The sequence below is a fragment of the Artemia sp. Qi Xiang Cuo genome, chromosome 2 (assembly GCF_049724085.1).
Source record: "Artemia sp. Qi Xiang Cuo chromosome 2, ASM4972408v1, whole genome shotgun sequence".
NCBI lineage: Eukaryota > Metazoa > Arthropoda > Branchiopoda > Anostraca > Artemiidae > Artemia > Artemia sp. Qi Xiang Cuo.
The window spans coordinates 65593222-65606044 of record NC_142795.1 but is presented as its reverse complement, the minus strand read 5'-3'; the positions used below and the strand labels follow the sequence as shown (position 1 = coordinate 65606044).

General features: G+C 37.0%; 1 protein-coding gene across 4 annotated transcripts in view; it reads left to right on the top strand.

Annotated features, from left to right (window-relative positions):
- Dap160 (dynamin associated protein 160) overlaps positions 1-12823 on the top strand; it is a 138665-nt gene that overhangs the window by 108045 nt on the left and 17797 nt on the right. For all 4 annotated transcript variants that reach the window (XM_089102524.1, XM_089102517.1, XM_089102515.1 and 1 more), the window contains 2 exons: positions 2992-3147; positions 10096-10236. In XM_089102524.1, coding sequence (XP_088958650.1) covers positions 2992-3147; positions 10096-10236 — 297 coding nt within the window. The remainder of the gene's footprint in view (positions 1-2991; positions 3148-10095; positions 10237-12823) is intronic.

Sequence of the window (12823 nt, the reverse complement as noted above, 5' to 3'; positions counted from 1 at the left end):
AAAACTACTAAAGATGTCCATGCGCTTGATGACAACCAAGTTAAGACAGGCAGAAGTAAATCATCATTACACAGGTCTAGTTATCTGATCCTTAAATTTGAAAGGTGTTGAGACGCAAACAAAGTATGGCTTATGTCTTCACCAGGGACGTCCCAAAACTCAATTTATTGAGGAAGGGGCGATCTTCGTAAATTTTACCGAATCGCGATCTGATTTATGCCGAATTTTCTGCAGAAATTTAGAAGTTTGCTAAATTTCTGCCGATTTTGCAAAATTTTTGCCGAAATTTTCGCCTTCGGCTAAAGTTTTACCGAATACCAAAAATTTGGGGGGGCGCCCCTCCCCCCCACCCCTTCGGGACGCCCCTGGCCTTCACCACTTAATTTACTAAAGGACAATACTACTCACTTCATGAATTGATTTTATATTTTCTTTTCTGAAAATTTTAATACAACAAAATTGGAACAAATTTCTAAAGCGTGGAATTATAAAACCTAAATTTCTCACATTTAGAAACACGTCGTAGTTTTTGTTTTCTCACGTCGTTAAGTAAATGTGGAGATTAGGAATACTCTCTAATCTAATATCATTTCTGCTCTAATATTCTTTGTCTAAATATTTATATTCTAATAATTGATATTCTAATAATTTATAAATAATTATTCTAATAATCTGTATTCTAATAATTATATTCTGATAATAATATTCTAAATAAATAGCATGCTTTTTTTTTTACCTTAATCACCACACTTCTAGTTCGAATTATTCCTGGTCCCAGTTAATTTCTGTCGCATAAACCAGGTTTTGTAATTTTTGTGATTACATACCCATGTCCTATTGTCTGAAATCCTGAGAGCAATTAAATTTAATCCCTGAGCTCTTTTTTCCTTTTTATTTCTTTCTCTAGTTTATTTTTTTTAAGTCAGTTAAGTGCAAAATATCAGCGCTCAATATTTTGCATGCAAATTGTGCAGTTCACTTTGTTAATTGCTACATATTATCTAATAAGTATTTTATATATCTATGTCCTTGTAGGTAACTTTCTTCATAATTTAACAGGTCTGGTACCGTGTAATTTGTGATAGGGCGGACTCAACCGGATCGAGGCTTAGCCTTCAACGACCCATTGCCTCCACAACCCAAGCGGCTGGGCTTGCAGAGCCATAGCACAGATCCCCAGCCCAAGCCGGAACTCGAGATTGGCAACACTAGAACTTGAGCCCGGTTCTCAAAGGCCAAGGGATTGCATGTCCAGTATGTCATCCGCTTAGCTTAGATGGGTCACGGTCATACGTTGTTTAAAAGTGTATATTAAAGAAATTATAATTTACCGTATTTGCCTGACGAAAAGGAACTGATAATGCATTCCAGTATTTTTAACTCGCACAACAGAAGTTGAGAATCAAAGAATTTGATATTCAGAGTCCATAAAATTGTTTTTATACTTCAAATGTTCTTTTTGTCCTCTCTCGTTCGCCTGTACCTTCTTATTTGGTGTCTTTCGTAATGTGTTCGTAGGTACCAGATCACTCTTATAGCTAATAATCTGAGAGTGAACAATAGATTCAAGCATTTTGATGGAGGCTCATTGTTACAGAATAATAAATCATACTATATTGTAGTGAATATTATGAGTTACCAATATTATTATTTAATTAGTGGATGAACTGTTCCAGGGGGATAGCTCATGGGAAGGTGATTTTTAGGGGCTGAATTTTTCGCTGCGGGATATAAAAAAAAATTTATGTTTGTTTTTATCAAATCAGTGCATTATAGTGTTTTTGATTTATGAACTCGATTTTCTAATGAAGGAGAATTACCCAGGGGGGGATTTTGGCTGGGGGAAATTTTCCTAGGGGAGAATTTTTCCGCAGGAATGTTCCGTGGGGAATTTTCAAAGACTATTAAATTTAAAAATACGATCGTTATTAATACGCGGAGAGGAATCTTCGGTGGGGAAGGGAGTTCATGGGGGAAAATTTTCTGGGGGAATTTCTTGCCGAGGGAATTTCCCGTTGAGGTAGAATTTTGTGCAAGAAAGACGGGACTTTGGGAAGTTTTCTTGGAACTCCTTTCTTTTGAGGTCGCAGCAACGCGCGACGGGTAAGCTAGTTTATATTTAGAAAATCTCGTGTTAGCTAATGTGAAAGATGAGTACTTCCTATCTTGTTTTCATTGAGAGTACTTGCTGCCCTTGTCAGAAGAAGTTTCCCTGGTTTCAGCATCATACATTTTTGAAAAGCTACAACCAACTTATTGGGAACTTTTAGTGTCCATTTCATGGGTAGCACAATAGCGCTGCCTTAGTAAAGATCCGCTTCAATGTATTTTTTTCCCAGGCCACTTTTATGGAAGGAGTTGTTGCAGAAACTTCGGAAGGGGCTTATTTGATTTGTAATTGAAGGTCTAAGTGCCCTTTTTAAGCGTGAAAAGTGATTCGAGGGCAACAAGACCTCCTCCCCTGTCCCCTTTAGGTGCCATCCACCCAAAGACATCCGATCAGAATTTTGAGATAGCTATTTTGTTCAAAATAGTTGAAAGACGAAAGGCTTACCCCCTAAGCTCTCTCCATTTGAAGGAGTACATTTGGGTAAAATGTGAGATATGATTCTCTTGAGATGATAGATTTCCTCTTATTTTAGAAATATTTATAGTGAGGAATAAAAAACAATATTCTCATGGTTACCTGCACAAAGGTGAAAGGGTTTTTCTAGAGAAACAATATTTGTCTGTTGACCCCCCCCGCCCCCTGAAAAAAAGAGACATCACGTAAAATTTACAAATTAGTGACCATAAATAACGGATTCAGTTATAGTTTTGAGCTTTGGGGCGTATCTTGGACTTGACTGCTCTTGACATGGCCAAATCCAATAATGAACTCTCCAGATATTCGAAATAAAAAATTAGCCTCTATCATGAGAAAAAATATAGTTTTTTGTTTGTCGCCAGGAAATTCGCAAATGTTGTTTAACAGTATTATTTAAATTCAAGGTTAATGCTGGCGTTGAACAAATTGAAAATGCAGAACGGCTAGAATGGATACAAAGAAGGATTAATTTTGAGGACGATGATCAGCGGATAGTTTTCAATTCAGTCACAAATATTATGGGACCGAGACTTTTGATGCACCATGGGTTTCTCAGAAAGGTAAATATTGACAAAAAGACGTGTTACAAAAAATAAGCTTATCCATTAAGCTACATTAAATGAAATATTTCATAAGCTTAAGCTACATTATTCATTTTAATAATTTCCCCACACGAATAGAACACAACCCTACTTAACTCCTGATATGAAACAAGCTACTAACCTCATTTCTCACCTGAAACGCAGCAGTGTTGTTCTCGTACATAGGGTCACCTTAATGTATTTGTCAGGTATACCATACAAGGATAAGACCCTCGCTAGCATGCGCAGAAGTGTTGGCCTCTGGTGGCTTGGTGCTGCAGTGAGCTGTTGCAGTGGCAATGAGCAGTGGCAGTAGAGCCTTTTAGACGACAGACAGAGCGGCCATTTTGTAATTTTTGAAATTATAATTTCATTAAAATAAAGTAGATGGCGCAGTTGGGAGCAGGTATAAGCAAATTGAAAGCGAAATTTTCATTTTTCCCTTGTCTTTTCCGATATAAAGTAAGAAAAGTCAGATCTAAAAAAAAAAAAATGTTAATAAATGACAGCTCTGTTAAGATTTGGCCTGAACATTTTTGGGAGACAGGGGGGGGCGCTAATCAAGATCCTGCCCCGGATGCAAAAGAGGCCAGAACCAGCACTGCTCCAAGCCTTGGGTACAAGGGTAACCCTTTTTGGGAGGTTAAACTCCCAGTTAAAATGGTATGAAAAAAGGATAAAGATCCTCCAGAGCCATTGCTGGCGTAGAGGACGTCGATTGACATTTCAGTTGCAGTGTATTTTGTGCAAGGACAAGTAGCAAGCTTGTTGCCCAATATTATTCCGTTGGGAATCGATTCCTGGGCCCTGCATTGCTTAGTAGAGCCCCGATTCGCTTTGCTACTATACTATTGCTATTGCTTGCAACAGAACTCACGGTATCTCCAAGCCACCTGAGGCCAACACAGCTACGCACGGTACTCCTCCATCACATTCTATTCAATGCCTTCCTCTTCATACCCTCCCAGGAATTTCCCATTATGTGGATAGAACGTGACTCTGCTTAGCCCTTGGTTTAATACGAAACCAGCTACCAGCCTCATTTCCTACTGCAGCAATATTTTTCTTGTATAAAGAATACTAGAGTACTATACTAGCACTATACTAGTAGTACCATACTAGAATAGGACGTTCGCTAAAGCTCTTCTATCAGCAGGGTTCGGACTCGCCTATAAATTCCAATAAATTCCTATATTTTAATGCACTCCTATAAAATGCCCATATTTTGGCTAAAATCCTATTATTGCTATATTTTTGGCCGAAGAGCACTAAGAACATTGCTCATGATTTGCAATTTTGACTGCTCGTTAAGTAAGTCAAGATGTGCTTTCCTTTGCTTTTGACTCTGCTTGTAAACTGTGCTGCCTTTCGGTGTAGATCGATAATTAATTGCAACTGTTGAGCTGTTTGAACTTAACTAATGCTTTGTGTTGGGCTTAGTAACCTACTTTAGCCTGGGCTATACTGTTGTGTTGACTTAGTAGCCTATGTTTTGTTGTTTGTCATGTTGGGCCTGTCCGAAATGAGTGAAGATCAGTATATAGGCTAGCAGTCTCTGCTTATTGAGACTGGAGTTCTTTCTTCCGACTTATGCGTTTCCTGGCTGAACGAACGCTATAAAAGGCTGATGCAAATACGGCCCAGTTTTGGAAATATCCACGTCTTCCTTTTTATGGCCTTTTAATCGCAGGATGCTATTTTGCAGGTGATGCTTGGTAATTAAGTATGGGGCCTACCAAGTTTAATAGTTCATGGCTTGCTAAGACGGATTGCAGCAGTAGAAAGATTGACGAATGGTGTAAGACTGGGAACGACCAGTACTCTTTCTTTTCCAAGCTCTGCTTGAAAAATCTTGGTTGCACAGCTGTGGTTGCTCAGCTAAACCAACACGTGCGATCTACAGAACACAAAGCCGCAGTAACTGCTCAACTACATCCACTACAGCTTCACCTGATGGGACAATCTCGAGTTGATGAAAAAACCAAGGATAAACCATTAGTTGGTACGAACATGTTTTGTGAGCGTGATGCCGCTTACAAAGCTGAGTTAATATGGACACTTCAGACGGTATAAAGTTCCATGTCTACTAACTCTTCAGACCATATTGTCGAAACCTTCCATGCGATGTTCCCCGGTAAGATCCCCGATAGAATGTCCCTATGTGCGAAGAAACTCACGTATCTGATCACCGATATGCTGCATCCGTAATGTATGCAAATGCTTGGCAAGGACATTCAGTTATATTTTGTACTAGAATATGACGAGACAACCAACAACGCTGGTATGAAAGATTTATAGATACGTGTTCGATATTGATCCTCATACGGAAACGGCAGACATTTATGCACAAGTTTTTGCACACGCGACAAGTGATGACCTGTATAGGAAGATTATGTCAGCCATTGAGCAGAATCAGCTGCCACTTGAAAAACTGATCACGCTTGGAGGTGACGGACCAAACGGCAAGAAAAGAATTTGGAACAGGTTCAATGCCGACCAAAAGAAAGTGACGGGAAAGGGAATGTTGAAGATTGGTACTTACAACATCCATATAATCCATAACGCTTTCTTGAACGGTCTTCAGGTGTTCGGAGAAGAAAGTTCCAACTTTGTTATTCTTATGTATTCATTTTTTGACGGCTGTCCTGCACGTTGTGAAGACTATCGAAAGTGCCAAAAGAAAGTGGGGGTGACAGAGAATGCTTTCATGAAGCATGTCCCAAGCAGGGGCTGACGATTGGATGTGCCTAGCTAGAACCATGCAGCAGTGGCCTGAACTTCGCGCCGAGAGAGAAAAAACTGAAGAATCTTCTGTCCTTTCCCAAGTTTCTGAAGATTGTGGCTTTTGTCAAAAGTACGACGATGAAGGCTCAACTCGAGTTTGTTCTAGCCTCAGCAGAACTGGTCATGGGTTTCACCCAACTGTTCCAGAAAGAAGAACCTCTCATTCATGTTCTGCACTCAAAGATCAAAAGACTAGTTGTGACACTTTGCGGACGGGTCTTTACTCCAGATTTCGTGACTGAGACTGAAAATTTCTCACCAGAAATGTTGAACCTTGCTGAAAGTTTTGCAGAAAAGCCCATAGTTTCAGAAAATGTGGAACGAGCTTTTGGTGAGAAAGCAACAGTGAAAGACAAGTCCATTTTCTATGTCAATGTGCAAAACTATTTTATTGCGGGTTTTCGCCATATTTTGAACAAATTTCCTTTGGATAAGGATGGTCTTTAGAGGCTTTACGCTGTTTGAGTCCGGTCAATATGAAAGATTCAAGAAGCATTGTAGACACAGCGGCTGTGGTACGCGAGATTGCGATTGGAAAAGCTCAGACGTCGCCCAGGCTGAGTGGCTGCTTTTGCAAACGGAAACTGGACCCCTTGAGGAGATTACTCGAATCGATCATTTCTGGAGACATTATTTTGGTCTGGTGAATGATCGCGGGACAACAAGTACCTGGAACTTAACAAGCTTGTGGAAAACCAGAACTGTTTGTTATTACAAAAGAGCTGTTGAATCTTGCACGTTCCGCACGGTCTTGGTGTCAACAATATCTGGATGAAAAGAAAAAAGAAGAGCCATCCGAGAAGCAGAAAGCAGTTTTCGAAGAGGACAACAAGAGGAAGCTGCTGGAGGCTCATGACAAAAAGACCGAAATAGAAGACCTGAAAAGCAAAAGGAAAAAACTTAGAGCATCAGATCAAGAAAAGAGAACAGTAGCAGATACTCTACTTCAGGAAGTGACCGACAGAATGAAGAAGCCTGCCGAGTCCAAGAGTTTCATAGACATTGCCCTAGCTGTTTCTTTGCTCGAAGGAGCTGTGAAGTCCACAACAAGTGAAAGAGAGCAGATGGTGGAATCTGCGAGAATTTAGCAGTCTCTGGCAAAGAGAAAAATTTACCTCATATCGAAATTGATACCCAAGAAGCAGGAAGAGTGATTCCAAATATTTTACCTGTATCTATCAATCATTGGCATAGTATGAGTATCTGATTTTTTTACTGTTTTTTACTATTTGTACAGTTTTTATTTGAAAAAAAATAAAATAAAAAATGTAGAAACTCGGGAAATGACGAATTTATGTGACCAGGAATCCCATGACATCTACTACAGATCTGATCCTGAGGACTTCCGAATCCTATATTTGGCCCATATTTGGGCCCGGGAAATCCTATAAAAATAGGACAGAGCCTATAATTCGAAACAAACCGACTTGTCTGAAACCTGTATCAGCTGAATAAAGGCTTGTTTTTAATCTATAAAAAAGAGAACCAAAGGTGTTTGATGATTCAGGCACTTTTCCATTATTAATGGAAGAGTGAGGATTCTATCGATACATCCTCTTCTCTTCCTAAGTCACCCTGTTCTTCTCTTAAAACTTTATCTACAGTATCTCTAAACCTAAAAAGTATCATCATACTAAGTAATGTACAACCTAAAGAAACCAGGCTGATGCCTCTATAATTACCACTTTCAGTCTTATCATTTTTCTTATACAGGGGTTTAATTAGAGTTTTCCTAAAATTTCTAGGTGTTTCCCCTTTTTTCAAAAATCATATTCATAATCTTCAGTAGGCTAACTTATTTATAGCGTCATAACCACCATATTTTAAAAACTCATTTACCACCCTATCAGCTCCTGGGTCCTTCTTATTTTTTAATCCTTTTAGTACTGTAACAAATTCTTCCTCAAAAAATGATTCTTCCTCTTTAACTGGGGCAAGCTCAGATTGACTGCTCCCTCTCAATCTATTAACATGCCAGTACAATATTTTACTATTGTGCCGTCTGGCTGCATCTTCCAAATATTCGGGATTTTGTATCCATGGCCTCTACTTCACACCTCCTTAGTTCATATTTTAATGCTTTCCCCACTTTCTTTACGTTCTTCTTATTTTCATATAGTCTATCACTCAGATAAATCTTGTAAAAGCTCTTCCTCCTCTCTATTAAATATAAAGCATTTTTATTAATATTTTAAGCTGTGTTCCTAACTTATTTCTCTAAGACACCATCAGCGACTTCTCGAACTATTTTCATAAAATTACTCAATCCATCTTCTAAATTGTCAAATTTTAAACTGTCCAGTTTAGTATTTATCTGTTCCTGGAAAGTTTCTCTCAAATTCTCATCCTGGCGTCCATTAACATCTTAGCTTCCCGGAAGGCCATTATCCTTCCTAAATTTCAGCTTTAAATTAACGCTAGACACTAGTAGATGGTGATTTTTACTGTTAATATCAAAAACTGCGTCGGTTTACACATAATCAATTAGGTTAGCTGCCTCAGCATCATGTGAATACCATGTTATGGGCCATTTTATGACCAAGAACTGTATAGGTTATAACTAGATTGTTATAAAATTGCATCGCATTTTTGCTGACATAGCTCCGAATCCTGTAAAGAAAAAAGAGTATTTTTACTAAGAATTTAGCACAACATTATGACGCCATATAGTTAGTAATATAGAAATATGACCAAACAAATTTGGTGCCCCAAATTGGGGGCGTTGATGACACAAGTAGGAAGTCGCCAGGTTAATAATTAGAAGGAATGGCTTTGAAAGTCTTAAGAGTGTAATAGATTATTTCTAACTTTCTAACTTCTTGGGCACCTGAGGCTCCTTAAAAAAGTAAATCGGTACATACCGAGAAACTGATGTACCTTTGACCTTAAAGAGATTAACCTATCATATTTAAGGATGATATTTATATGCAACATGGTGAGCTGGAAAATGTTAAAGTGGATTTTTTCAGTTAGCGACAGAGATTGTACAAAAGAATAAACCGCAGTTTTGAAAACAGGAGAAAAAAAATATAACAAGATGAAACTAAAAATGTAAATCTAAATCAGCCATGATCAGACCACACTAGCGAATTCATTATTTCTTTATCTAGCTTTCATCTAGGTGTTATATTCAAATAATCTTTTTTCCAATTTTCTTTCTTTTTTTGATATCATGCGTTTTTTCAATGCCTGTTTGTAGATGTATTTTCAGTTCCTGTTGGCTTTTAAATATCCTGCATCAGTGAATTACTTATCGATTATTCTAAGAAGAGATTTGGCTAGAGCTAAGTTGATTTTGTAGTTTTCATCGTTCAATGTATTTTAACTACTTGATACAGATGTAATTTTAGGATTTTGGTGCGGTCGAGAGTAACACAGAGTTGCTACCAAACCCAGCCTTTATATCTCATCGGAACAGGATGAAAGATGCTGGAGCAGCTCCTACATAGTTTATTTTTTAAGTAGACACTACATCTGTAAAGCGTTCACAAAATGAGGTTCTAGAAACTATCTAAATTCTAACTTACTTTTGACAACTGAACAATTCAACAAGAAAATAGCCTGTTATTTTTTCAGGAATGATCTGTTTCCGTCTTAAAATTTAAGACGAAAACAATCTTCTTAAGATTAAGATTTAAGAGTCTTCTTAAGGTTAAGAGTCTTCTTAAGTTTAAGAATCTTCTTAAGGTTATTTTCAAAAATAACATTTAACATTCAGTGGTCAAAAATTTGAAAAAATTATACATGTTTTTCAGCATCAGCATTAAAGGCTACTTTAGAAAAAGTAGCGGACGGGAAATAAGATTAAGCTTTATTTCTACAAGTCTCTATCTGATTCCACCTGTTATTTTTAATATATGATATTCAATATCCATTATTCAATTACAGTATTATATTACGTAATATTTCATCTGGGAAATCATTCTTATATGTGTGTCTCTTCGAAAATTGATATTTTTTAAAACTTTTTTTATTGTTTCTTATCAAGTCGGTTATCTATGATCAAGAAGACGAGGATTCTTTGTCTTTAAATAATCGGTAATTGCTCCATTTTTATCTACAGTTATTTTTTATTTTGAGCTTTGGGTTTGTTGGACTTTGTCTGTTTAATGTTGTGAAGTAAATTTTAATAATCCTTTTCAGACAAAGAGTGGAAAAGAACTGATTGGATTTCTTTTTAATGATTTTTTACTTCTGACCGAGTCTAATAAGCCACTTGAGAAAATCAATTTCCAATTCCTTTTCACTAAAGAATCAAAGATGCAGCTTGAAGTATACAAACAGGTGAGCCACTTTTCTGAATTAGTTTAGCTCAGAATCAGGAAAGTCTTTTTTTATTGCCAAGGATCCAAATAATCCGGGTTGCAGCGGTAGCTAGCAACCTAGTAAGAGACGATCACGCCCAATGCTAAGAAATATAATAATTCATAACTCCTAAAAATCGAGTCACATCAAAACAAAAAGTACATCGCTAGAACAACCTTGTCCGAAACCTCTATATAGGAAACCTACCATCCCTTGGATTGAACAACAAGGGAAATATATTGGCTTGAAAATAAGGAAAAGTGCCAGCTACTACAATATTTTGTATAAACGCCATCTTTTTTGGTTTTTTACTTTAAAATCGCCACGGATAACGCAAAACCTGTTAGTCTATCTCTTATTTACTACATTTACACAAATATTATGCTTTATTTAATGGATAACAACGCTGAAGTATGTTTTTCCTTTATGTTTGTGTGTTTTTTTGTGGATATGGGCTTTATCTTTGTGTATCGGAAAACATACCTGTAAAAATCATATCCCTTCCCCCATTCGAAAGATAAAGTATGAAAAGGTCCTGCACCTATACCATATCCCTCTTGCAAGAATAGAAGCTTCAAAGCCATTTTTCACTGTTGTAAACTAGTAATGTTTTTTAATATTGTCTGTTTTGTGGATTCGAAGAAGAGGTTTGTATTTATTATACACTGCAAGTAGAATATGGACTTTAGACTTCTGTTTTATAATGAAAACGACATTTTTTTTCCTCTAAAAGCCTCGCTTAATCTATCATCTTCAAAAACGCTGCGAACTCTAATATTACGTTTTTGGAGAAAGATTCTATATGATCACCTTTAACACAACCTTTAACACAAAAGAATTCCTCTATTTAAAGATTGTATTATGTTTTCTCACCCGAAAAAAAGGATGCTGGTTTTATTTGTTAGTACAAGTGGACCGAGTATCGCTTGGTGCAGAGAAAGACGGCTCTTTTTAATCTCTTTCGCAAAACAAGTTTAATTTCATTTATCTTATTCGCTGTAGAAAGCTTAGGGCATTGGTCCTCTGGGTAATTGTGATGCCATTCATATGAAAAATGTTTTTCCAATTTTAAAGACCTAAGTGAATTTTGCCAGAGTTTTGCCCTATCTAGATTGTTTTTTTTCACATTGGAAAACGAACAATTGTCTTATTACGGACAGTCTTATTAAACGGAATATAGTTATTTAAGTCTCCTGATATAAATTTTTCTTTCTGGTGCAATGCGAAGCAATAAAGAAATCTGAGAGTCACTTCGAAGCTATCAGATGGGAATGTCTTTCTCTAAAAGCTGGGAACCAAGTGATTTTCCAAAAAACAAATTGCGTTTTAAAACTTAATCTACTTGTGCTCAAGGCTTTCAACAACAGGAATCTCTCATGTCAGTCAGGAGACAATTTATGAAAAATATTAAGAGGGCTACAAGGAAAAAAAAAACTTGCAAGTTCTGACCTGGAAAATGCTAGTATGCCGATTTTAGGAAAAGTTACTGTGCCGTTTTTGAGAATTTTTTTTTACAGATTTACATCTATCGCTTGTTTAATATTTCAAGACAGTGGGTTTTCTGAAAACTGTGTTTGTTACTTAAACATGCTAGTGAAAACCAGGTTTGCCCTCGAATATTTTTTTCATGATTATATTTATTTTTAGCCGTTTCTTCTTTGATAACGCAACCCATTTAAGGATTTGCCTTTGCTATGCAGTGGCCACTACTCTCTGTCTTAAAAGAGTACACATTTTCTGTTTGGTTTTTGTGTTACTTAAATTGTAAAAATCTTCGGAATTTGATCATTTGACTGCTAGAAAATAGTGAAAATTTGAAAAAAATAGTTCATGCTAATTTCAAATATGCAAAACTAAATCTTGATGAAAATCCCATCATGAAATTTAACAAATCTGAGAAACCTAGATCAGATTCTTCTGGCTCCTTTCCATAAACTGTGGAAGTTCGTATTTTCCCTGAGAAAGACTGCCCCAGATGTCTATTTATTGGCCCCCCCCCCTCCCACAGGTGATCGCATCTAGCCGGTTATCATAGAATTTCGTAAAAAGGCTCATTTGAACAAAAACTCTAAAACAGTAGAAGAGGCAATTTGTGAAAAAGGACCTTCAGGAGTTGCGAAGTGTTATTTTCTGCCATACAACACTTTGCTTAAATAGGTCCAAAACGCTATCGATTGAAAATATTACAATTATTAACAGTTTAAAACGCTACCAATAGAGCCTCCGAGTTTCAAAGGCCATGCTGCCTATTGACAGCTGCCTTTACTGGCTGTTGACCCATTTATCCCTAAACTTATATCCCCTCCATACAAGTAAAATGGATTCTTTGCCTTTACTGCTAAAAGTTTTATAGTATTACATAGCTCGTACCTGCTACTAGGGCAGAGCTTTTTTTTTGGTTATCTGAAGACTCAAAAATGTTTTTTTTTCATTCAGGGTTTCAAATTTTCTTTTGATGGATCTTTCTAATAATGGAAGGGAGAAGGCTATACCCTGACCTACTCCCACCCCTTCATTTGGTAGAATAGATTCAGGTTAAGCATTCAATGTGGGTCTTCAAGAGAAG